The 26,882-nt window shown below is 45.9% G+C and overlaps 1 protein-coding gene and 1 pseudogene across 5 annotated transcripts in view; both read right to left on the minus strand.

Moving 5' to 3' along the window:
• Window positions 1–884: 884 nt before the first annotated feature.
• ZHX3 (zinc fingers and homeoboxes 3) overlaps window positions 885–26,882 on the minus strand; it is a 101,371-nt gene continuing 75,373 nt past the window's right edge. For 4 of the 5 annotated variants that reach the window (XM_037044075.1, XM_037044072.1, XM_037044074.1 and 1 more), the window contains exons 3-4: window positions 3,595–6,597; window positions 885–1,704 (exon numbers count right to left, since the gene is read on the minus strand). In XM_037044075.1, coding sequence (XP_036899970.1) covers window positions 1,694–1,704; window positions 3,595–6,448 — 2,865 coding nt within the window. In that variant the 5' untranslated portion in view covers window positions 6,449–6,597 and the 3' untranslated portion in view covers window positions 885–1,693. Of the gene's footprint in view, window positions 1,705–3,594; window positions 6,598–18,604; window positions 18,621–26,882 lie in introns of those variants that run through there. The other variant, XM_037044076.1, reaches the window with a different exon arrangement.
• Window positions 12,684–18,059, minus strand: LOC118985974 (N-acetylgalactosaminyltransferase 7-like; annotated as a pseudogene).

Below are 26,882 nucleotides of genomic sequence, written 5' to 3' on the forward strand. Positions count from 1 at the left end.
TTTTGATTTGCAAAAGGAGCCCTCTCCTGGCACTGAGGAGGTGCTGCCACCAGCATCGTCATCCTCGGAGGCAAGCCAGTAGAGGGCCCTGCAGTCCACTTCCCCTGGTGGGGTGAGGGGAAGGACCACGCCTGATCCAGCACCAGTATTTCTTGCCCAAACCTTCTGCCCTCTGTCTGGGGTCTCCTCCTGCTGCCCACCCGGTCTGGGCCAGGAGGGGTGTGCCCGCAAGGCCTTGGTGCTTTGGGAAGCGGCAGGTGGTGTCCAGGGGAGCAGCGCTGCGGATGACCCTTCTTTCTGCCTGCCTCACTGCATGCCTGCTGCTCTCAAAGCAGCCAGTCCTGGGGAAACGGAGAGTTACCATCCAGTTTAGCTTTGTAAGCAAGTTTCCCGATGTTTCAAAGGCACCTTTTCCTGTGATTTTTCTCAGTTAAAAAAATGGATACGAGGGTTAGGCTAAGGTAGACAGACATCTTGTTTCCAAGTTTGCAGCTATAAATATAGACCTTTGAAATTATACATCCTCACAAAGAGCTGTCCAGTTATGCCCAGCAGCCCTGGGGTGAGTGCCCAGCACACCAGCCAGGCCCTTGGTGTGGGTGGGGGCCAGGGGTACTCTGGGCGTTCTGCCAGGAACCCCCACTTGCAGGTCTTCATGCCGATAATTCCAGAAGCTCACAAACCCCATCAGTTCTCACTCTTGCTACTGGGCAGGGGTGGGTCTTCCTCCCCAAACTGCAGGTGGCCTTGCAGGGAGTCCGGGTGGAGGTCTCCGAATGCCATGACACCCCACCTGCCAGCCGGGGCCCTGCATCTTCACTGTGTCCCACCCTAATTCTGTTTTCAATTTTCCTCTCACTCTGAACAAGTCTAGGTATTTTTTAAAAATGTGGGCACATAGGTCAGAACATGAGGCTTAACAGCAAACGTTTCTTTAGTTGATCTGAAAGCTGAAAAGTAATGGTCCATGATTCAGATTTCCATGAAAAAAGAGTTACTGAAACACAAGAGGGTAAGCATCAAACGCCAATCACATAACCAGTCCACCTTTCAACGCGGTAGCAGTGGGTTCCACACTGGTCATCCCATCAGGCAAGGTGAGCCTGGCAGGACATTTTACTGGTCACCACTTGACGGAGCAGAGAGCTCCTCAAAAGTACTGCCTTCCCTGGGGAAGAGAAAGGGGGCCCAGGGCTCCGGATGTGGGCTGAGCGTGCTGAGGACCCCGGCCTGACCCTGGAAGGTGAGGCACCGTGGCCCCAGTAATGTCCGGAGAGCAGACACAAGGCATTTTTAGAGATGATGTAAAAGAGAATGCACTGTTTGCTAACCAAGATTTCTAGGTAATGAAAGTGTTTACAATCCAATGTTTCATTAAATGTGTAGAGGCGGACTTACAGGTTAAAAACGTGATTCTGTGTCTATGAATATGAAATCCGAACTACTTTATCCACTGGAAGGCAAAGGAAAAGTCCTACACTGTGGGAGGGAGACTGACGAGAGCTCTGCTCTCCCTTCTGCTCGGTGGCGGCCGAAGGTGACAGGGCAGGACCTGGGTTGTCTGTGAGGCTTCCGGAAACTGCGCGCCCAGAGGCCGGGGTGGGAACGCTGCGGCAGCAGAAGTGGGTTGGGCCCTTCCACGCGGCAGGCGGCATCGCAGACTGGCCAGTCCTTCACAGTGATCGGTTCAAGTTCAGTCTGTTTCTGAGGAGAAAGCACATGCCTGTCACCTTCATGTCAGCTGCCACCAGTGTAGCCCCCAGGGCAGCATCACTGGCTTCTGGGACCTCTTAAGTCCATGAGCAATGGCTTCCTGCCAGCCACCTCCCAACTCCACAGCCCGAGGGAAGGTGAAGAAGGCCTGTGAGTTCAGGATCCGATGCCGGCTGAAGCTGGCAAGGTACCAGCGCCAAGCCCCAGGCCTCGCAGCTGTGCGGGAGCGTGTCTTCTCTGGGCCCCCCCCCCCCCCGCCTTGCCCCCTTGGCTCAGCTCCCCAGGCCGCCGCCGCCTCTGGGGTCCTGTCCTAACCCCCCCATCCTGCCCTCTCCTGCCGGCTCTCCAGCACACACAGATCTAAAGTAACAGCAGCTGGCGCTACTTTCTGACGTGTCCTACTGACACCTTCACTTCGTTCCTAAGTCCCCACCCTGAAGTCGAAGGCAGTGGGGCTGCTCCAAGAGGCTGGCCACCTGTGCTGCTCACAGACGGGGCCTTGCGTGGAGGCTGCTGACGAGGCCGTGGGCACTCGGGTGCAGGCACAGAGACAGGCCCTGCCCGCACCCCATGACCCATGTTCCTGGGAAAGGAGGACACGGCCATGGCCGCCCCCGCTGTTCCTGTCCAGTCCCGCCCAGGACACAGTTCTCACTCTGGTGGACTGAGCACCTCAGGGGAGCAAACACTTGCAATTCAAACCCACTCACCTCAATTCCAGGTAAGCTTTCTTTAAAACTGTGCTACAGTATGTAAAACATAAATCCTACCATTTTAAGTGTACATTAAATGGCATTAAGTACATTTAATTTACAATGTTGTGTAACTACCACCCTATTTCCAGCTACCCAAGAATATAATTTAGTCAAGTTTTAACTTAACCCCCCCCCCAAAAAAAAACCCTCAAAAAACAAAACTAGTTTGTTCTAGCTCCCAGCAACCTACGCTGCTTTGCTGGCCAAGCCGAAGCCCAGGTGGACGTCCCCAGGCAGCAGGCCCAGTGCGGATGACCAAACCTATCCCTGGTGCCCAGGACACTCCTTGGGAGGCCCTCATTCATCACAGGGGCCTGGAGGAAACCAAGGTCAAACATGGAAGTACCGGATCCAGGAACCAACTTCTCAAGGCCCACAAACCAGAGCCTCTGGGAGCCCAGATGCTTCCTCAGTTTGCAGAGGCTCCTGAGAGGGGCTGCACTCCCTGGCCCCTGGCTGTCCTGGGAGGGGCCTCTAACCAGGGGGGAGCGCCAGGCCCTGGAAAAGCCACACCCGAGCACCTGACTTACTCCGGCTTTGAGAAAAGCATCTTTAGACAAATAATCATGTCACGTTTTCTGTCAAGTACTAATACTATGACCCAGCTTTGGCCCCACAGACAGCCAAGAGGGAGGATTTTGCATCGCTTCTTCACCAGGGAGAACAAATGAAATGCATGTTACAGGGTTTTCACTGTTAAAACACCTCTTCACGTATCTAAGGACAAGTAAAGACCCTCTCCTTTTTGTTCACCAGTTTGAGTTGAATTTCTTCAAAAGTCCTATTGCTCTCTCCTGCCCAGTGTTTGTGGCTCTGCCTGGCTCAGGCGACATTCTCATCTGTTCTCCTATTGCCAAGAAAAGGCTAGAGAAGTTTGGAGCCTTGCAGGTTCACTGTGTTCCTTCCCCTGCACAAGTTTTTTTTTTTTTTTTAAAGATGTGAAATGAAATAACTCTCAACCCGTCCTCACGTTGTTCTCTGATGACGTCCTCTGCCGGCTACCCCAAAGCAGCCGGGCAGCCTTCGAAACAGCAGGTGCCCCCATGCAGGAAGTACAATCCCGCCCCCCCATGGGGGCCCCTCCCCACCCCCAGGAGCACCACCATGGCTTCTGCAGGCTGCTTACCCAGCTGATGTCCAGCCTGGGGACTTGGTGTGCCACAGGGCTCTGAGCTGGCCTCAGGGGCACTGGGCCCCCACGGCCCACTGCCCTCAGACACCTCCGAACAGGTCTCCCCTGGACCTCTGAGAGCAGCTGGGGGGTCGCCAGTGCCCTGGTCCTCACTGCCTGTGTCTGCCACGGCCCGCGTCTCCTCGCCCATTTTCTCGGCAAACCACTGCTTCACCTGCTGGGGGCTCATCTGGGTCTTGTCACAGAGGCTCTGCAGGTCCTCCTCACGGAGCACCTTGCGTGTCACGTAATAGTCTTGCAGCAGCTCCCGGTTGCCAGGGGCGACGACCAGCAGTCCGGGTGGGAAGTTGCCCCGCTTGTAGTCTTCGTACCACTTGAGCTGGCCGTTCTTCAGGGCGTACCTGCTGTCGCCAAACCAGCGCACCACCTCCGGCCGCGGCAGGCCCGTCTGGGCCATGAGGCTGTCGTAGTCCTGGGTGCTGGGCCACTGCGTCTGCACGAAGAGCTGGCGCAGCAAGTGCCGCTGCTGCGCTGTCTTCTTGGAGCTCACCTTGCCTGGTGGCTGCGCGGCCAGCTTGTTCGACCCTTCCTCTTCGGGCTCGCACGCGACCAGCCCTGGCAGCTCGCCCTTGCCATTGGCTTCAGTGACCCGCAGGTTTTTGAGGTTGATCTTGATGGGGCTGACTTTGCGTTCAGCCAAGGTGTGGCTGCCGGGCACTTCTGGGGAGCCATTCTCCCCAGGGACTCTCAGGTCACAGGGGGCCTCCTCTGTGCCACCCTCGTCCTCGGCGACCTCCTCCTCCTCCTGACAGGCACTCCCATCGGCCTTCGTGGTCTCCTCAGCATTCACTTTTTTCCGTCTCTCAGAAAACCAGCTGTCAATCTCTCTTCGGGTCATTTTGGTTTCAGTCCTCAGGCGGTCCAGTTCCTCGTCGAGAGGAAGGGGGTTTTGTGCAAAACTATTCTCCAGGGCTCGGAGCTGCTCAGGGGCTCGCTCCTTGTATTTGGTTGGTGTAAAGTCAGGAGTCTGGTGCCAGGACTGTCGTTTGGCACAAGGGTGGGTGGCCAGGGTGGCTGCTGTTGGGAGGCAGGTCGCCTCAGGAGTCTTGGGCGCTGGGGAGAAGGGCACCTCTGGCACGGAGTCCACGAGGATGGAGCCGGGCTCTCCAGGCACCATGGGCCGGGAGCCCTTCAGGTTCCGGCAGTGGTATCTCCGGTCACTGAACCACTTCCGCACCTCCCTGGTGCTGAGGCCGGTCACTTTGGTCAGGTGCTCAACTTCACTCTGTCCCGGGAACTGGTTTCGACAGAAGCTACCTTTCAGAGCTGACAGCTGCTCGTGAGATTTCTTATTTTTGTAGATGCTGGCATCGAGGAAGGCCTGGGAAGTTATGCTGGGGCACGCCGTGAGCAGCGACTGGGCTGCGTTGACCACCTTCACCGCCGACGTCGTGTTCGAACACACGGTGTTGATGGGTGCCACGGCCGGCTGCTTGGGGACGGAAGTGACTGCTAGGGGGAGAGATGAGCTCGCTGCCTGCAGCCCGTTGGCCATCAGTGGCTGAGTGACCAGAAGTCCCCCTGCTGTGCCCTCTGGCTGCCCCACAACATGGCCTGGGAGGGCAGCCTGGATGAGATGCTGGACGTTGCCAGCATTGGCAACCAGAGGAGTATTCAGAACGGTGATTGTGGGCTGAGGGACGGACTGAATGACCGTATTGAACATCTTTTTCCGGGCGTCCTCGATCTCTTCGGGGGACCAGCTGATCCCTTGTTTCAGCCTCTGGGCCGTGAACCAGATCTTGAGCTGTTCCTCCGGATACTTGGTGACCACAGTCAAATAGCAGAGCTCAGCTTTGGTCGGGTAGGGGAACTTGTGGAAAGAGTTCTTCAGAAAGCTGTTGGAGTCCATGGCCGCATTGTACGTCGGAATGCTGCTCAGGGGGATCATCACTTTGGGCAGGGACTTGGCGGTGGGCATGGGCTGGTGGGCGTGGTGCTGGGCGTGCGCCGGGGGCTGCTGCTGGAGGGACAGGAACTGTGCGATACCCGCCGGCAGGACCGGCACGGTCCCTAGCAGGGGCCCATTGGCCGTGTGGGGAGGCTTGGTGGAGCTGGTAGATGCCTGGGCGACCGGAATGGCCCCGTTGACAAAGGAGTGGCCCCCCTCTTTCACACCCATTTCCCCAGCTGGGGTGTTTGGTACAGCCTCGCCAGCGGGCTGACTGGGGGCATTTTCCTTGAGTGTGTGGATTTTTTTGGCTTCAGCTTTGCCTTTCATTATCTTCATGATTGGAGTTTTGGTGATGATGATTTCGGCTTGTCCATCGGTCCCATCAGCGCTGGGCTCGCCCAGCGGGTCAGGAGTGCTGGTGCTCTTGGGGACGCTCTGCTCCACGAGGACATGATTGTCTGGCTTGGCCACACTCCACACAAAGCTGGCTTCCCCCAAGTGACACTTGGCGTTGTGCAGAGAAAGCCCCTCGGGGGTTTTCGCCAGAAAACTGCACTCAGTGCACACAAAACTTGGGTCTTTACTGAAGTCTGTGTGCGTGGAGTTCATGTGCCCCACAAAGTCAGTTATGTCCTGGGACCGGAAATCGCAGTATTTGCAAGAATATGAATAGCCGTCCAAAGTGCTCCGATGCCCATTGGCCAGAGTGGCACTCTCAGTGCTGCTGGCAGTCTGGGCAGCCTCGCTGCTGGTGGCAGGCACTTCTGGGGGCAGGTCCTGCGGGGGTCCTTCGGGCAAAGCCTCAGCGGGCTGGGCCCCTGCACTGGTGTCCTGCAGCACCGCGGTCTTCACAGGGATCATGCACGGGGTGGTGGACTTCCTCTTGCTGGCCATGGCGGCGATCACTCTGGGTGGTCACCTGGTGAGATACTGTCCCTCCAGGGCCTCACAGTCTGTGTCCCAGCTGCTCCATGAGGGCCAGAGAAAGTTTCTAAGGGCAGCTTTTCCAACTGTTGGCAGAAAGCAGGTTTTCCGTACTGAACCTGAGGCGGGAGAGAAGAGTGATTACTATCTCTTAAGCTCTGTGTGTTTCTCAGATACCCAGCCCCCTCCACTGCCTGACTTCGGTCACTGGGACCTTTTCACGGGGAGTCCAGCAGCATCCTGGGTGTCAAATTTGAGTCAGGAGCCCCCCAAACACTAAGAAAACAATGCCCCGAAAAACGACCTGGGGATGTCCCAACACCATTTGACAGACTTCAACCATGTGTTTTTATTTCGTATTTCCCTCTGCATCGTTGCGTTAAGTAACTCGAATTCAAAATAGAAAATGCTAACAACAAAATAATCCTCCTTTGAAACTCCAAATTAATTCTGACCATGTCCAAAGGAGAACAAAAGATCCTAGTGTAACCCTTGTTTAAGTGTTTGGGCCAACCAGGGTTTCATTTTCACAGCCTTCCCACATAGGACAACACAATGACGCCTCTGCCTCTGCCCGGCCAGGCAGGGCCAAGCCAGCGGGAGGGGCAGCGGGGTACAATCTGGCTGGAGGAGATGGGCCTCTCTCTGTGGCCCTTCCCTGCCTGCTGCCTGATCGAAACACACTCCAGGCCACAGACGAGGGGCCCCCTCACAGTCGCTGGCTGTGCCCCAGACCCCTGTCACTCAGGTGAAGCCAAAGGCTACAGGGTCGTGGGACCCACGGACCCAGTTTGTGGCCCAGCCAGCTTTGCGTTCTCTCTCTGGGTTCAACAGTCCAAAGCGTGGTCTCACTTCGGTGAGCAAACTGCACGTGACCTTGCATTGTGCTTACTTTTTATTTCTTTCAATGTCTTCCTTAAAAATAAAAATCTTAAGTCTTTGATACATCTGAATTTTATTTCAAAAGCTGGGGTGATTGATTAAAATAATTATTATTATAATTCTTTCTTGAGATGGCTGAGAAAGTGTTACCGTGATCCCTATTATTAACATAATATCACCATAATCAGTACCTTTCATTTAGCAAATTGCAATGCTTATAATGATTACAATAATAGTAATTCTAATGCCAAAATCATGTTATCGTCACTGTTTGGATTTAATATAAAAATGTAAAAAAAATTAAAATATCTTTATTCAAATTCTTAGTGAATAAACAGAAAATGATTTTTCTGTTTATAAGTCTAATGATCATGATAATAAAAAATAATTACTATTAAATATAGAGTGAGAAAAGAATAAACATACGGCCAGGATCTAGCCACCTGTCACCACTTCCCCCACCAACTGGAAATGTCAGCACAGATTTTTTTTTTTTTACTTAATCTTTAACTGTAAAGATAAAGTCTCAATATTAAGTGAAATTTGAGAGAAGAAAACCACCTATAATTTTGTATAGCCTTCCATCTAGTGCAAATATTTCATACATTTTTTAAAAATATATTTTATTGGTTATACCATTACAGTTGTTCTATTCCCCCCCTTCAATCCCCTCCACCCGCACCCTCCCTCCCCCACCATTCTCCCCGCCTTAGTTTATAACCACGTGTCTCAAGTTCTTTGGATTCTATATTTCCCCCACTATTCTCGCCCTCCCCCTATCTATTTTCTATCTACCATCTATGCTATTTTCTGTGCCTTCTCCCCCCTTCTCCCCCTCCCACCCCCCTGTTGCTAACCCTCCATGTGTTCTTCATTTCTATGGTTCCACTCCTGATCTAGCTGTCCTCTTGGTTTGCTTTTGTTTTAGGTGTGGTTGTTAATAACTGTGTGTTTGCTGTCCTTTCACTGTTAATATTTTTCATCTTCTTTTTCTTATATAAGTCCCTTTAGCATTTCATATAATAAGGGCTTGGTGATGATGAACTCCTTGAACTTGACCTTATCTGAGAAGCACTTTATCTGTCCTTCCATTCTAAATGAAAGCTTTGCTGGATAAAGCAATCTTGGCTGTAGGTCTTTGGATTTCATGACTTGGAATACTTCTTTCCAGCCCCTTCTTGCCTGGAAGGTCTCTTTTGAGAAATCCGCTGACAGTCTGATGGGTACTCCTTTGTAGGTGACTGTCCCCTTATCCCTTGCTGCTTCTAGGATTCTCTCCTTCATTTTAGTCTTGGCTAATGTAATTATGATGTGCCTTGGTGTGTTCCTTCTTGGGTCCAACTTCTTTGGGACTCTCTGAGCTTCCTGGATTTCCTGGAAGTCTATTTCCTTTGCCAGACTGGGGAAGTTCTCCTTTATTATTTGTTCAAATAAGTTTTCCACTCGTGGCTGTTTCTTTCCCCCTTCTGGTACCCCTATAATCCGGATGTTGGAACGTTTAAAGATGTCCTGGAGGTTCCTAAGCCTCTCCTCATTTTTTTGAATTCTCATTTCTTCATTCCTTTCTGGTGGGATGTTTTGTTCTTCCTTCTGGTCCATTCCATTGATTTGTGTCCCCGTTTCCTTTCCATCACTATTGGTTTCCTGTGCATCTCCCTTCATTTCAATTAGTTTAGCCTTCATATGTTCCTCTAATTTGTGACTTTGTTCCTCTAATTTGTGACTATAATCTACCAGTTCTGTGAGCATCCTGATAAATAGTGTCCTGAATTGTGCTTCTGAGAGGCTGGCAATTTCTCGGTCGCTTAGAGTTATTGGCTCTGGGACTTTGAGTTCTTCTTGCGCCATCTTTCGGGTTGTTCGTGCCTGTTCCATAGCAGGATCAGAGCCCGTCCCCGTTGAACAGTTAGATGTAGTCGGACTTCCGTATAATTCAATTTTCTGTCCTTTGGTTGTGTCTTTGTTTCTCCAAACCTTTGTTGTATTCAAACTTGGTTGTGGGAGAAGGCACAGTGTTTCCACCTATGCCTCCATCTTGGTGGAAGTCCTTTCATACATATTTTTAATCATGATGGACACACACTTGTATTTCTTTTCACTGAGCATGACATCATAACCATTTTTGTTAAAGAAGCTTGATAATTGTAGCCTTCAATAGCTGCTTCGTAATGAATCATTATGGACTTAACCCATCCTCCTCTTGCTGAATAGGCCCCCAGCGTCCCTCCCTCACAGGTGACAGGGAAATGACCTCTAGGTGTACGGCTGTCTTTCTTCCGTTAAACTACTTCCGGAGGCTAAGTCACAAGAATGTATTTATCAGCTCAATGAGGACCAATGTTTCTGAGTTCCTCTGTACACTATCGACAAATACTTTAAGTCAAGGGCTTTATAATTCCAAACCAGGAAAACTAAGAATAATGCAGGTGTATTTCCAGTGAGCAAATCAGATTTCCAGATAAATCACTGAAGACATAAAATAGACTATCTGAGAGCACAAGTGACATAATAAAAAAAGTATGAATTAGATTTAATCAAAACTAAAAGCGTTTGCATTCTAACAGGGTCACCATCAAGAAAGTGAAAAAGACAACCTGGAAAATCAGAGAAAATGTTGCGAATCATGTATCTAATATGGGGCTTGTATCCAGAATAAAGAACTCTTACAACTCAACAATGAAAAATTAGATAAAGGATTTGAAAAGACATTTCTCCAAAGAATATACACAAATGACCAGTAGGCACATAACAAAGTGCTCAACGTCATCAGTCCCTAGGGAAATGTGAATCAAAACCACAGGGCCACCTCACACCAGGAGGAGGGCCACCTCACACCAGGAGGAGGGCCACCTCACACCAGGAGGAGGGCCATCCCACACCAGGAGGAGGGCCACCTCACACCAGGAGGAGGGCCACCTCTCACCAGGAGGAGGGCCACCTCACACCAGGAGGAGGGCCACCTCACACCAGGAGGAGGGCCACCTCTCACCAGGAGGAGGGCCACCTCACACCAGGAGGAGGGCCACCCCACACGCAGGAGGAGGGCCACCCCACACGCAGGAGGAGGGCCACCATCGAAAACAAGAACAGGAGCGGGTGAGGGTGGAGAGACACGGGGCCCTCGCTCGGCGCTGGTGGTGGGGCTAGAACGCTGCACGGCCTCTGCACACTGCCACCTCCTGACGCACGAAGGTTTTAAGTTTGATGTAGTCCCATTTGCCTATTTTTTGCATTTGTTGTCAGATCCAAGAAATCATTGGCAAACCAGTGTCATAAAGCTTTTTTCCCTGGGGATTTCTTTTTTAGGAGTTTTATAGTTTCGGGTCTCACACTGAGGTCAGTAATTTTCAGCTCGTGTGCCGCAAGAGTCAGGGGCCTGACCTCTTTTCCTTTAGATTGGCAAATTAAAAAATGACAGCAGCCGTCTGGCATGAATGAATCAAAATTATAGGCATTTTTTGTCAGGCAAAAATTACATTTTTTAGTATGCCACAGCATTTTAGTAATTCGTTTACATATGTCGTGAGATGAAAAAGGTTGAAGGTCGCTGGCTTGGGTCTTTAATTTCTGCATGTGGCATAAAGTAATGGCCCACCTTCCCTCTTTCGTACGTGGATACCCAGGTTCCAGAGCCGTTTACTCGAGAGACTGTTCCTTGTCTGTTGGGTAGCCCCGGCACCCTGGTTGGATAGCGACCGGACGTGAAAGAGTTTGTCTCTGGACTCCATTCCGCACCACTGGTCTATGCCTGTCTTTCTGCCTGCCTCGCACGGTGTCGATCACTGCACCTTTGTAATACAGGTTTGGCAAAAGGAGGTTTACAGTTGTGATTACAGAAAACAGTTTATTCTCGGATCATTATTTATTAATTATTGCATTATTTTCCATCTGAACAACTGTAAACCTACCTTTGCCCCACCCTGTGTGTGTGTATATTTGCTTGTTAGGGTCCTCTGAGATTCCATATGCATTTTAGGATTTGTTTTCTATTTCTGCAAAAAAGGAAAAACACCCCAAACAAAAAGTACCAATGGAATTTTGATAGGGATTACACTATCTATAGATTGCTTTGGATAGTATAGATTGCTTTAGACAGTATAGACATTTTAACAATCTATAGATTGCTATAGATTGTTAAATCTATAGATTGAGAGATTGCTTTGGATAGTATAGACATTTTAACAATATTAAGTCCTCTGATTAATGGACATGAGATATCTTTTACATGTTCTTTAATTTTTCAGTATTATGTTGTAGTTTTTTTATATAAGTCTTTTGACCTCTTAAGTTTATCCTTCAGTATTTTATTCTTTATGATGCTACTATAAATGAGATTATTTTCCTAATTTCCTTTTTTGATTTTCTACTGTTAACAAATAGAAAAAACTGATTTTTACATGTTGATTTTGTGTCCTGCAACTGTGTTAAATTTTTTTTCTTACATTTGTGTGTTTGTAATTATTAGGGCTTTCTACATACATGATCAGCTCATCTGTGAACAGAAATAATTTTATTCTTTTTATTTCTTTTTATAGTTGATTTACTTTGCAATTATATAAGCATATAAAGGTATTTCTTTTCAAATATTCCTAGAGATGAATGACAGTTAAAGTGGTTTCTCACACATCAATAGCAAAACACAAATTGACAACTCCAAATTATAAATAAAACTCTTTAGGATATTTAACTGACCCTCTGAATTTGAGGACTAAGCTTGGAAGAAACAAATTTGTAGGTTTTTACTTTAAACAAAAGGTATTTTTTTTCTTTTTTTAAGTTTTAATTAACAATATTTCCCTCTGGCAGGAGTTTGTGAATTCCTTGAACTGTAATGGTTACAGGATCAAAAATTCTTAACTTGCCATTCCATACCTCATGTTATATTTCCCCCTTGCTTGACATAGTATTTTGCTATTTTGAGTAATAAAAGAGCAGTTATTTAGAAATTAAACTCTAATTGACCATTTGCAGTATTTGGTTTCGTATACCATGGTAATAAATGTTTGAATCCAAACAAGTCTTATTCACAACAGGCTGATAATCATCAAGTTATGTAAGAAAGGCTGGTTACTCCAACATTTTTTCAAATGTGTTAAAAAAAAAAAATCCAACTGCCTCTCAGGCCCCTGAGTGTAATCCCAAAGAAGGCAACAATGCTTTTAACTGTTCTAAACAGAGCTAAATGCACAAATTACCAACATCATCCTAAAACAAAACAAAAAAAATGTAAATGCCTATGAAGTTTAAGGTAAAAACAGTTTTGTAAATGGTAACTGCAGACGACAATATTATGGTAAAATCACAGTTTATCAACGTCCTTCGAACTGATCGGGAAGTCTGTCCGAGGTTGGGAGCTGAACAGAGTTCACAATAGTCACAGCAGGTTTCAGGCAGTTTCCAGTCCTGAGAAAATCTGTGTGTCAGTAGGTGGGTTTCTTTTATTCCTAAACACTGTGGATGTTGTTCACTTCCCACTCTGGGTCATTTCACTGGAGTCACAGTGGGAGAGGAGCACTTGGCCCAGGACCCTGGAGTGGGCTAAGCACTCCCCTGAAGGAGTGCGAGGGACCCTGTGCGGGTTTTGAAGCTCCGCCGTTCCTCATGTTCGTTTAGACTGCAAGTCGTGTCCTCATGACTTTTGATCCATCGGGCCCCTTCATCAGGCACTGGTCACACTGCATGAGTTAACCGGCTTTGCTGATTCGGGGAAGCTGATTCCCTCCCCCTGGGGAGCAGGGTCCCACTTTGACAAAGCCCCCATTTGTCTCTCCCATGCTGTTAAGTATGGTGAACAATTTCAAAGCCTCGGATTTTCCCCCAGTCAACATTTTTGAGGGTAGTGTGGGATAGTATTATATGCAATTTCTTCCACGAACCATTGGGAACTCCTGCAGTTGTCATCCTCTCGATTTTTTTCAGCTCTGAGATGTCCCCATATACTAATGCCATTGATTCAGAACTACACGGAATAATCTTAACACTCATCCTACCAAACCTCTACAACTCTACCGTAAGTCTTCCAAGTCAGAGAAGAAACAAATGAGCAGAAGATTCCCTTGCCAGCTCTCAAGACAGTAGATATGCCCCACATAAGAACAAGGGACAAATAGTAATTTCCCACCACATTGCCATACCTTATAAGAGATCTCAAAATCTCCACCACCCCAAATCTGGAGACCTGAATCATACAGACCCAATTAAAAGAAAAACACTCATTCAACAACAAATAACCCATCAGCCGTGGCTGGGGACCAAGGCGGTTGTTTTCGTCTTTCTCATTCTCGTCTCTCGAGCCAGATGCGCCGTTTCCAGAGCATGCTCCTCGCACATGCTCCTTGGGCATGCCCTTCTCCACCACCACTCCCGGGGTACAATTGCACATGTGCTGCCACTTATGACGTCTACAATCAGCACAGTGCAGGGACGATTCTGTCCTCAGAAATGGGAGCTACAAGTGGTACATACCAGTTAACTGACTCCTCACAGTGGGTATCAGGCTATATCAAAACCTGTCCAAGTTTAGCCTTCAGAGCACCAATATTTTGTACTTGAGATAAACCTCTCATTTTGAAACACCTTCCCTAGGCTATTCCACAGCTTAATATAGTCACCTAGCTTTTCTTTTAAGTGTTCTTTATTGTTGAAATCATCAGTTAACACAATTTCTGCTAAATATATCCTTGGAGGCCTTTTCATTACACTGCACCATTCTCCTGAGAGTTGACCATCCTTCATTACAGAAGACAATGACAGTGCTGGAGGTGAGCAGGTTTGCACCATAACGCCTATACTCGCATCCTCATTCTGCTCAGCAGGCTTGGGTCATCCAGCCATGGGGACGTGAAGACCAGAGGACCACTAGCCACAGGAAGCTTCTCACCACCAATGCACTGCATAAGATAAATCTGGTCTTCAATCTCATCTTCCTCCAGTGGCTAAAGACACAAACCCAGGCATAGCTGCTATCGCAGCTCTCCCCTCTTTGTTTTTCTTGAATAATTGCTCTTCTAAGATTTCCAGTGGTATGTTGAATACAAGTGGTGAGAATGGGCATCCTCACCTTGTTCCTGATCTTAGAGAAAAAGCTTTCAGTTTATCACAGTTAAGCATAAGGTTAGTTGTGCGTTTTTCACCCATAGTCCTTATGTCGAGGTAATACCTTCTATTCCTGCTTTGTTGAGTGTTCTCATCATGAAAGGATATTTAATTTTATCAAGTGCTTCTTCTCCATCAATTGAGATGATCATATGGTTTTTGTCCGTTAATCTGGTGTATTATATTACATTGATTTTCATTGTTGAACCATCCTTGCATTCCAAGGATAATCTCACTTGGTCGTGATATATAATCCTTTTAATGTGCTGCTGAATTCAATTTGCTAGAATTTTGTTGAGCATTTTTATATTACTATTCATGAGAGATATTGGTCTATAGTTTTCCTGTAGATCTCTGGTTTTGGTATTAGGGTAATGCTAACCTCACAGAATGAGTTTGGAAGTGTTCCTCCTTTTCAATTTTTGGAAAAGTTTGAGAAGATTTGGTGTTAATAACTCTTAAAATATTTGCTAGATATTTCCAGTGAAGCCATCTGGCCCCAATCTTTTCTTTGTTGGAAGTTTGTGATTATTAATTCAATCTCCTTGCTAGTTATATATTTGGCCAAAATTTTTTTCTTCATGATTCAATCTTGGTAGGTTGTATGTTTCCAGGAATTTATCCAGTTCTTCTAGGTTATTCAATTTGTTGATGTATAACTGTTCATAATAGTCTTTCACGATCCTTTTTATTTTTGTGACATCAGTTGTACTGTTGCCTTCTTCATTTCTTATTTTTGTTAATGGGTCGTCTCTCTTTTTTCTTGGTCTGAGTAAGAGTTTCTTAATTTTGTTGATCTTTTCAAAAAGCCAACTCTTGTTGAATTTGTCTATTGTTTTCATATTCTTTTTTAATTTTTTCTGTTATAGTTTACATTCAACATTATTTTGTATTAGTTTAAGGTGTACAACACAGTGGTTAGACAACCATACACTTTACAAAATATTCCATCCCCTGATATTTCCAGTAGTCACCTGGCAATATATCTATTTATTATAATGTTACTGACTATATTCCCTATGCTGTACTTTACATGCCTGTGGCTATTTTGCATTTGTTTTATTTATTTTTGCTCTAATATTTATTATTTACTTTCTCTGCTACTTGAGGTTTAGTTTGTTCTTCTTTTCCTAGTTCCTTGAAGTGTAAAGTTAGGTTTTTGAGATTTTTCTTCTTTTTTAAATGTAGGCATTTACTTAAAGCTATAAATGTCCTTCGTAGTACTGCTTTTGCTGTATCCGTAAGTTTTGGTATGTTGTGTTTTTGTTTTTAGTTTTCAAGATGCTGATTTCCCACTGATTATTCAAGAATATACTGTTTTATTTCCACATATCTGTGAATTTTCCAGTTTTCCTTTTGTTACTAATTTCTAGTTTTGTTCAACTGTAGTTGGAAAAGTTTGTTTGTATGATTTCAGTCTTCTTAAATTTGTTAAGACTGGTTTTGTGTCTTAATATGTGATCTCTCCTAAAGATGTTCCATATGCACTTGAGAAGAAGTTATACATTCTGTTGGTGGGTGGAATGTTCTGTGTATGTCTGTAAGGTCCAACTCTTCTTTGCTGTTGCTCAATTCTAAACTGTTATTCTTGAAGAAAATAGCAAACAAAAGCAATGAAGGGAAAAGAAAACAACATTTTTGGATAAAGAATCTCTAATAGAAAACACAGCAAACATTGTACCTAATAGTGAAACATTCAAGTCAGGAACAAGATAAAGAGTTCCACTATCGTTATTTAACAGTAAATTTATAAGAAAAAGAAATACGAGGAACAGACATTTAAAAAGGTGAGACAAACCAGTGTTATTTGAATATGAGATTATCCCCTGAAAAATGACGATAATAAGAAAACTAAGATGATGAGGTATATTTGCAACACAGAAATCATGAAGTTTCCAACATGCCAAAAACAATCAATTAGAGAAGATAATGGGGTTCTGAGTGGGGGAGCTCATTCACCTTAACCACCAAACCTGGAGAAGATCTCAGGATAAACCTTGTGACACATGTGTTAGATTTATAGGACAAGAATTACAAAACATAAACAAAAACAAAAAGACCTAGATATATGGAGAGTCACAGCATATTCCTGGGGTTTAAAATTCAAATTATACAAATGCCAATTTTCTCTAGATTAATTTCTAAATTCAGTACAATTACAATCACAATAAAAATGCCATCAAGTTGTAAAATGTTAATGGTTAAATCCAGATAGTGAGTAGATGGATGCTTACTAAAAATACTGTGAATTTTTCTGTATGTTGAAACTTTTATATTTAAAAAAATGTTAAGGAAAATGACAGCAGGATGTTTTATGGAATTTGAAAAGCCAAACCTGAAAGTCCTCTAGATGGAAAAAAGTACAAAATGGCTTAAAAATTTTTAAAACAGAACTATTTAGAGGAATTTGCTTTCCCAGATATTAACACATAATCTAAAGGTTGAATAATTAAAATATGTATTATGAGCATAAAAATTGATAAATGTATAAATAAATCACTAGACATACTTCGTAGATTTGAGGTTTTCAGAATATGAAAGCTGTGCTAGCAGAAAGCCAGCTGGGGAAGAGAGACAAATGAAGACATACTAAGACAGCCGAGTTCAATCCCTCTCACATTTTAAAGAACAAGAATTTCCGCCTGGCTGGTGTAGCTCAGTGGATTGAGCGCGGGCCTGCGAACCACAAGATCGCAGTTCGATTCCCAATCAAGCCACATGCCTGAGTTGCAGACCAGTTCCCAGCAGGGGACTCACAAGAAGCAACCATACATTGATATTTCCTCTCCTTCTCTCCTTCCCTTCCTCTCTAAAGACAAATAAATAAAAAGTCTAAAAAAAAAAAGATCAAGAATTTCCAAATGAATTTAACAGAGAACATTCGGAGAATGTAGGTTGTAGGACATTAAGTTCTACAACTTAAGGACACTAAGTTCTTCCTACACAAGACTCAAAATTTAGAAACCTGAAGAGAAAAGGTTGATTGATTTGACTACACAAATACTACAAACTTTTGAATACTAAAGGAAACTGTAAGTAAGGTTTAAACAAAGTGATACCCTGGGAGAAAACTTATAAAACATGTTATAAGTAATGTTTACGATTGAACAAAAAAGAAAAAGGACTCACGGACATAGACAATAGGGTGGTGATTGCTGTGGGGAGGTGGGTATAAGGGGACTAAATGGTAATGGAAGAAAATATAATAAACATTATACATTAAAAAAACAATAAGACAAAATATTAGAAAAAAGGGCAAGGAAAATGAATAAGCAAAGTATACAAGTCATAAACTACTTTAACCTCTCTAGTAACTGGGGAAATTAAAATTAAATGAAAATAAGATCTGCCCCCTCCTCCCCACAGACTGGCAGAAATCAGAAGGACAGACTGGGCAGTATCATGAACCATCCGTGACAGTGCAAGTTAAAATGATCATGAAGGTCAAGTTGGCGACTGCCATCACAATTTAAAAAGGCATGTTCTGTACTTTGGCCATTGGCGTCTAAGAACCCACAGAGTCTGATGAAGTACAAACACACGTGCACATGATCACGAAGACATCAAGCTTGTTCATCCCATCATCTGTTAGCATGATGTCCATTGGTAAGGTAGTGATAAAATGAAAAAATAGAACATGTGTACTAATGAGTGCAATGCAACCATGTAAAAGGAATCAGACCTAAGTGTACCGATGTGAATATATCTCCTCACGCACTTACATAATAAAATATGTAATATGCTGCATAATAAAATGAGATGTCATTTTACTAAGAACAACCTACGTATACTTGTTTTGTGTGAAAAGGAACAGAATTTAAAAGAACAAAGGGTAGTCTTGACTGGTGTGGCTCAGTGGGTTCGGTGTTGTCTGGCAAACCACACGGTCACGGGTCCCATTCCTGGTCAGGGCACACGCCCAGGTTGCTGGCCAGGCCCCCATTGGGAGGCGTGCAAGGGGCAGCCAACTGATGTTCCTCTCTCATCGACATTCCTCTACCTCTCTTTCCACCTCCGTTCCCCTCTCCAAAAATAAATACAAATAAAATCTTAAAGAAAAAAATAATTCATTGCCAAAAAACGAGAATGAAGGATAAATACATCCATTAAATAATAAGTGACTTTATTAGGAAGGAGAAGTACATTTACTTTTTTCTTAACTTCACGCTTTCTATATTGTTTGAATTGTTACAGTCATGTGCTGCTTTTAATTTTAAAGTAGCAGTAAGATTAAAATAAATAAAATTAACAGTGCAAATTGGGTGGCCAGGAATGTGGAGTGGTGGTAAGTTGCTCATTGAGAGTCAGGAGGTTTCAGTGTGACATGACCCATCTTGTACGTGAGTGGCAGGAGAGGGGTCTTGACACGCCCCCCAGATGCCAACCAAGGCTTTGTCGGACGGAGGCCTAACTGGTATCTCTATCTTATCATTTCCTTGGCAATCTGTCTTGTTGAAGGAATTCAATGGGAACAATGAATGATAGCTGTTATAGATTTACCTACGCTGGGGAGGCAGAGGGAATCTGAGCCCTCATAACTTTCAAATACTACATTCAGATGTGTGTGTGAGGCGTCTGTATCCACAGATTGAACCAACTGGGGATCGACAATATTTTTAAACAGTTACATTGTTGCTCACGTGCACCCTAGAGTTAGGCAGGCCATAGATGTGTCCATAGTGAACATGGACAGACTTTCTTCTTGTCATTAGTCCCCAAATGATATAGTTTAACAACTATTCGTACGGCATTAGGTGTTATAAGTAGCCTAGAGGTGATTTAAAGTACATGGAGAATGTGTGCAGGTTGTATGCAAATGCTACACTATTTTATACAAGGGACTTGAACATCAGGTTTTGGTGTCCGTAGAAGGTCTTGGACCCAATCCCCCACGGATACCAAGGGACAACAGTATCAATTTCAAACCATCAACAAATCCGACCATTTCAGTGGACCCTTGACACCCTGAAATCCATAGGGGCACAATTTAATTGAGGCAGAACCCTCAGGAAATGCAGAGTTTTGACACTTGAAAAGAGCCCTAGTTACAGACATCCTGAAAAATGCATATTTGGGTGAAGTTGCACACAATAGCTGAAACAGACAGTGGACGCTATGTACTGGAAATGTCAAAAGGTTGTGCGGGGGCCAGATGTGCAAACAAACCGAAACAAAGAACCCAGCAGATCCTCGTGTGAATCGAATCCAGGCTCAAAGTGACAGGGTCCGTGAACCTTGCAGAGTTGGTGTTGGGCATGGATCAAGAGATCCCAACAGTGGTGGTCGCTGGTACTGCAAACCACTGCCCTCAACTCCTAGTTCAGTCAGTGGGTTCCTCCATCTCAGAAGCCTTCTGCCGCGTGACACCACGCACGGGTGGGCTGACCTGCACTGACCGTGGTAGAAAGAAAGTCTGAGAAGTCTCCATGGCCAGCCAGGGCACCGGAGGTTCTTCAGTTCCACCTCTCAGAGCGCTTTCATCTCCTTTGATCCACCGCAGTGCCTCCTGAGTTGGTTATTATCGCCCCTCCCCTGTCCTAGCATTAAGGAGCTACTGAGCAAGAAAAGGGAGATGATATGACCAGAGTCTCACCGCAGATTTGTATGTGAGCCCAGTTTTCCGACTCTAACCCCATGTTCTTTTTCGGGCCACATTCACTCTGAATGCCAACTGAATAATAAACTCACCACTGTTCATTATTTTTACATTATTTACATCAGTAATTACTTTATTTTCAGCCTTCCTACAGAGGACTCTTAAACCTCAGTTATTCCAGTGTTGTGTTTTTTTTAAATTAAAAGGACTAGGCAGGGCTTTCGTGAGCCTTATTATTTAGAACATTTTCGCAGTCAGAAGGGGGAACGTATTGTTTACTCTCGTGTCTCACTAGAGAACTCTATTACAGTGGGCGAAGGGATCAGACCAGAGTGAGTCAGCAGGCATCGATAACAAGACAAACACAAGGAAAACGGGCCCTCCTCAGGAGTGTGTGGGGGCAGGACATGGGCCGTCCAGCGAGGCCGTGGCCTAGAATCTTCAGATTTCTGCTGAAACCAAGGAGTTACAAAGAATTCAAGTCTGTTTCTAAGCCCAAATCCTCAAGTGTCAACGCGGCGTCCAGTCTAGAGCCGGCCTTGTTTTGCTGTCTGGACACGTCAGGGTCACAGTACTTTCTGCACTTAACAATAACCACCCAGCTGAGGGGTCAGGGCCGGGGCCTCGATTTGCTTTCCCCGCAAACAGTCTAGTTTCTGTGACAGCACCAACAGAAACAGCCTGCCCCCATCAGATGCTATCACCTTTGCAGTAAACACTAATTTATTCTCTTTCAAGCTCAGAAAGGTGTTTATGGTATAAATAGAGGCCTCAGAATTAAAGGGACTTTGGAGACCACACATTTCAACCACTCGTCTTTGGGTAAATCATCTTGAAAGTGTCACTAGGCAGTTATGACAGCCTGTACTGAAAACTGCTGAAGACAGCAAAGTCAGCACTTTCGGAGGTTGAAAAAATGTTGGACCTGGTTTGTGTAGCTCAGTGGATTGAGCACGGGCCTGCAAATCAGACGATCGCGGTTCGATTCCCAGTCAGGGAACATACCTGGGTTGCAGGCCGGTTCCCTGCAGGCCAGTTACCAGCAGGGGACACCTGAAAGGCAACCATACATTGATGTTTCTCTCCCTCTCTCCTTCCCCTCTAAAGATAAATAAATAATTTTTTTAAAAAAAATGTTGGAAATTATTCCTTATACAAGCTTTCAAAAAATTACCTCCTGTAGGTTTTACTAAATTAATTTCTGACTCAAAAAGAGTTGAGGACTTACTATTTGCTAAGTACTGCAGGCCAGGTACTGGGTATGCAAAGATTTTGGAACAGATACCACCGTATAGTCAAGAAGCTAACAGCCTTTTGTGGACATGAGGCCATTCATCAATACCCTGGGGCAGACACTCCTTCTAGACACACTGATTTCCCTGTCCACCGAAGTAAAGTATAGCCAGTGAAATGTAAGCAAATGTGTGATCACCAGGGGAAAGCTTAGCAGAAAGCATATGCTTTGGTTTACAATTTACTCTCCGGCCTGGCAATTGGCAACGTTCCAGACTGTGACTACTCTATTAGCCTGGGTCCTAAAAAGGGAGCAAAGCTGACCAACAATGCACACATAGTGTGAAAAAGAAACAGCCTTTGTTGTTTCAAGCCACTGAGGTTTTGGAGTTGCTTGTTACTACAGCGTCGCTCAGCCCATCCTGACTGATACACAGCGTAAGGACAGCAGACAAATTCACCAAACTCAAACACTGAGCCGAGGGTTGTAGTGGAGACATGCTCAAGATTCATGAGGACGCAGGAAAAGATTTACCACCCACCTAAGTTTTCTGAGGACCTGGGGGGTGGCCAATAGAGGGAGAAGACTTTGAACAGGAGGTTGAAGGAGGGGTAGATGCTGCCAAGTAGACAAGCTGAGAAAAGGGTGCTCTGGACAGAAGGAACTTTAGGCAAAGCCAGAGGGGAGACAGGTCTGGGGAGCTAGAGGGGTTCAGTGCTGCGGACACAGGGATTCTAAACCTGCAGATTCACTGCGGAGCTGACAAGCTGAAGCTTCAAGGACCCTCGCTTGCATGGGCGCCTTCCAGGGCCAGTATCTATATTTTCCTAAATTTATACTTTTTTTTTTACCTTAAGAGGAATTCCCCCCCCAATGTTCAGATTCCACAAAAGCTGGATCTGCTTTGGATGGGGTAGAGGGCATTAATGCCATGACTCCAGATCTATGGGGCAAATCTGCTTACCTTTTGACCTTCCACATGACACCTTTTTCCACATCTGGAAAAAGGAATCGTGTTCCCCAAGAGTCTCCTCCCCCCAGCAAGCCTGCCCCCCTCGCTCCTGCACTGGGGGTCACAGGCTGGAACGTCTGCACCATCCGCGCTGCTCTTCCCTGCCCACGCTCTTCCCTGCCCATGGCCCTCTTAGAAGTGGGGCCTGTGTCTGACTCTACATCTCCGGATGTAGTCTGAGTGTGTTATCGCTTTCCTTAGTGAAGTTTCTCGTGGTAGACTTAATCCATCCGTAAGAGTTGTGCCAAATGGTGCCAGATTAGGCATGCTGTGATATTCCCCAGAACAATATGGATGGGCGCACTAGGTTTAGTTCACGTACCCAGTACCAGTACCAAAACACAACACGTGTCCAGTTCAGGTTTGGCAGACTTTGAGGACTGAGTTTGGTAGAAAAAAGAAAGATCATTTATTTAACAAATGTTTACTAAGCACCCACCTTGTGCCAGGCATTGTTCTATATGCTGGAACATGGGTGATAAAGAAGAGCTATAAAAACCCTGCCTTCCTGGAGTTTACACTTTAGTTTGAGGGAGACAAATAAACCAAATAAGTAAGTGAAATTGTGTCAAAGAGTAGTAAGTGGAATGGAGAAAAATAAAACAGGAAAGAGGACCCGGAGTGTGGTGGGTGGGGAGGGGGCGAGGCTGCAATTTAAAATACGGTGGTCAGAATGGGCCCTGGCTGGTGTAGCTCAGTGGATTGAGCACAGGCCTGCGAACCAGCCAATCACGGTTCGATTCCCAGTCAGGGCACATGCCTGGGCTGCAGGCCAGTTCCCAGTGGGGGACACATGAGAGGCAACCACACACTGATGTTTCTCCCCAACTCTTTCTCCTTCCCTTCCCCTATAAATAAATAAATAAATAAATAAATAAATAAATAAATAAATAAATAAATAAATAAAATACGGTGGTCAGAATGGCCTTGCTGAGACGGGACAATGGAGCAGAGACCTGGCAGTGAGAACATGAGGCATCTGGATGTCTGGGAGGGGCGTGCGAGGCAGAGGCACAACCTCTGCCTCAGAGGCAGAGGACGAGGGGACGAGAGGTGGAGTTGGAGGTGGGAGCGTGCCTGGTTTGTTCAAAGCAGGGCAAGGAGGCCAGCCCAGCTGAGTAGCAGTCGCAGAGAAAGCAGGAGAAGACAAGGCGGAAGAGGCGAGGAGGCCGACTGTGCAGAGCCACTTTGATGACTTGGGTGTCTCTGAGATGGGCAGCGCCACGGGAGGGCCTGGAGCAGAGAGCTGACCCGACCCCATCTGTGGCCTGCAGCATGCCTCTCCTGGCTGTGTTGAGAACAGACTGCAGGGAAAACACGTGGAGAAGCAGGGAATCTGTCAGGAGGTCATGGCAGCGATCCAGGCAGGAGATGACAGCAGCTTGGACCACAGTGGCAGATATGCGGGTAAAGAGAAGTGGCTGGGGTCCGGATCCATTTCGGAAGTAGGGCCGACAAGATTTCCTAAAGGACTGATGGAGCGTGTGATCGGTGTATCCATAGGAATCAGGAACGACTCGGAGAGTTCTGACCTAAGCAGCTGAAAGGATGGCGTTGCCACCAACCAAGACAGGTCTGAACCTGTGAACGTACTGCAGAAAGCAAAGGCAGGTCTGTGCTGCCGAGACTGGATGGTCCCTGTCTAGGTGGACACTGGACTGAGCTTTGGGCAGAAGCATCTCAAAGAACTGAGGGCTCAGGCTGCTAATGAGAGGGGCGCCTGCATAATGCCAATGTGCCCAGTGAAAAGACTCTGGTCTCTGCCGAGATGGGCTTGAACCAACAAAGAAACTACAGCAAGGGGTGGGAGGGCGGAGAGGGTGAGGGGGTGAGGATGGGGAGCCTGGGAGCAAACCCAGGACACCTCAAGAGCCAACTGGTCAGAAGCGATGTGCACAGAGGTATAGAGCAGCTCCCTTCCAAGTTCAATCTCTTCTGTTAAAAGGTACTTGCATCCTAAATCTTACTCCACGTATAAAAGCAAATTACTTCATTTAATTAAAAGTAAAAATTTTAACAGTATGTTTTATTGATTATGCTATTAGAGCTGTCCCAATTTTTTTCTCCCCTTGATCCCCTACCTCCCTGCATCTCTACTCCTCCCAGCATTCCCCTTGCCGTAGTTCATGTCCACGGGTTGCACATATAAGTTCTCTGGCTTCTCCACGTCCTATACTATTCTTAACCTCCCCCTGTTTTGTGCCTACCATTTACGCTTCTTATTTCCTGTACCCTTTCCCCTCATTACTGCCCCCCACTGATAACCCTGCATGTGATCTAAATTTCTGTGATTCTGTTCCTGTTCTAGTTGTTGCTTATTTTATTTTTTTAGTTCCAGTTGTTGATAGTTGTATGTTGTCTAAAACTAAATTTTTTTTAAAAGCAATATAAGTGGTTTGCTCTGGATGTGGTTTTACTTCTGAACTACATTTGTTTTGTTTTAATTGAATTTTTCCAGTGGGCCAGAGGGTTTACAGGCTAAATAGCTTGAAGGCTAGTGGGGCTGCTTGCACCTCCCAAGAACACTCCTTGCAAAAGGAGCTCTCTGGCTCTCCCCAGTGAACGCAGCGCTCCTCCCCTCCTTCCAGGCTCCGTCTGCATTGATGGCCTTCTTCAATGGCCTCACTACAAAGCCCATCACGATCTCAGGCAGGAGAAAGAATGCTCAATTTCCCTCACAGTAAGGGAAATACTAATTAAAATCACTTTGATTCTCTTTCACTTACTTGGGAAAAGCCGGAAAGATTTGACAATATACTTGGTTGGCAAGGGTTTGAGGAAGTAAGGTATTCTCACACACTGCTTGCATGAGCGAAAATTAATAAAACCTCTACTGAGAACTATGTAGTAATAGCTAACAACACTATAAATGCCCATTCCCTTTGATTCAGCAAGTCTGCTCCTGGGAATGTAGCCTACAGAGATACTCATGCGTGCGTTAAAGCACGTATACGGTCCACCTACTGCCAGCACTGTGATAGCAAAGGACTGGAAATAACCTAATCGCCCACAGACAACCTAACTGCCCATAAATGGGAAGGAACACTATGCACCTGTGGAAACGGGCCAGCACTTTTTTATATTGCTACGGACTGATCTTCAAGATACCTTGATATTTGTTACTTTTGAAAAGCAACATATATTTGTGCTTATGTACATACACACTTAAAATACCTCTAGACAAATACACGAGAAACCAGTGACTGCCTCGGGGAGGGGAACAGAGAGAGGGGCAAGCTTTCCCCTGAGAACATTTTACAATTCTGAGCAACATGCAGGTACTATGTTTTCAAAAACAAAAACATAAAATTTGAATGCATAAATGGAAAAAAACATTAGCATATTTCCCAAAGCGTGTGGACTGTTCCACAGAGCAACAAGTGAAAAGGTGGGTGGCTAAATGGAGTTGAAGCAGAGGTCCTTAAAGGATCTGTGGCCAGGGTCGAATACCAGCAGAACTTGACATCCGAACTTCTAACAAATACAGGCTTTGGGTTAAACTTCTGTGTAACTTTAGGTACACATGGGCACTTCACCTACATCTAAATATAACACCTGCAACTAAATATATTCCATCTGCCTCCAGCTTACATACAGAGCACTGAAATAACTCAGAAACATCCAAGACAGAGGGAAGGGACAATCACCCCTGCAGAGCAACCTCTTTCCCAATGAAAACACCCTACAGCGACCTGTTATCCGGCCTCCATTTGAGTATCTCCATGGTCTGAGACTCGGCATCATATACACAACTTAAAAGGCCCTTTCTCAGCTGGACCGATCCCCAGGTTTTAGAGCTGCCCTTTGAACTGACACAAAACAAGTCAACGCTGTTCAGCGTGATCAGCCAGCCCACTCTCCTTCTACATATCAGCCTGTCGCAGTCCCTGGTCGTCATTTCATCCCTGTCACCTCTGCAGTGTAACCATTTGAATTCATTCCAAACTCTCTAGTGACCTGCTCTTTGAATACATTTTAATTTGTCCACGTTGCTCTCAAAACGTGGCAATTAGAACTGAACAAGCATTCAAAGGTAGCCCAACCAGAGAGTTAGACAGGAGCCGCATTTTAATCATTCTACGACCACCGCTAACAATACGAGAAATCTGTCTGAGTAGCAGTCCTGTTTTCTCTCCCTCCCGCCCCAGACGAGAAATTTGAGACCCGGCGGGACAAGGCAGCGCTGCAGGCATTTGGCAGCACTGGGCTTCTTCCACCACGAGGCCGTGTGAGGACACACTTTCACACGCTCATTTACAATTCCGACAGAGGAGTTCTGGGCTTTCTTCTCTTCTGCCTCTCTGAAGCCTACCTTCTTGTTTAAGGAGGAAATGTTTCAGCTTCTTATTCTTTATTATAGCCGTGCCGCCCGGGAGCACAGCTAGTGGCCATTTAGGCTCCTGCAGACTCCCAAGGGCCTCAGTGGTGGCGGCACCCGAGACACTGCCACGTCTGTAACACCTGCCTCCCTAAGAGTCACAGCCCTTGTGAGATCTGCTCTGAACACCCACGGTAAATATCTAAGTCAGTCCCCAACCTCCACGCTGATTAGTCGTCCTCTATAACAGCACCCGAATTGTTCTCT

Source organism: Sturnira hondurensis, unplaced genomic scaffold, assembly GCF_014824575.4.
Source record: "Sturnira hondurensis isolate 20B ecotype Veracruz unplaced genomic scaffold, ASM1482457v3 Scaffold0004136, whole genome shotgun sequence".
NCBI lineage: Eukaryota > Metazoa > Chordata > Mammalia > Chiroptera > Phyllostomidae > Sturnira > Sturnira hondurensis.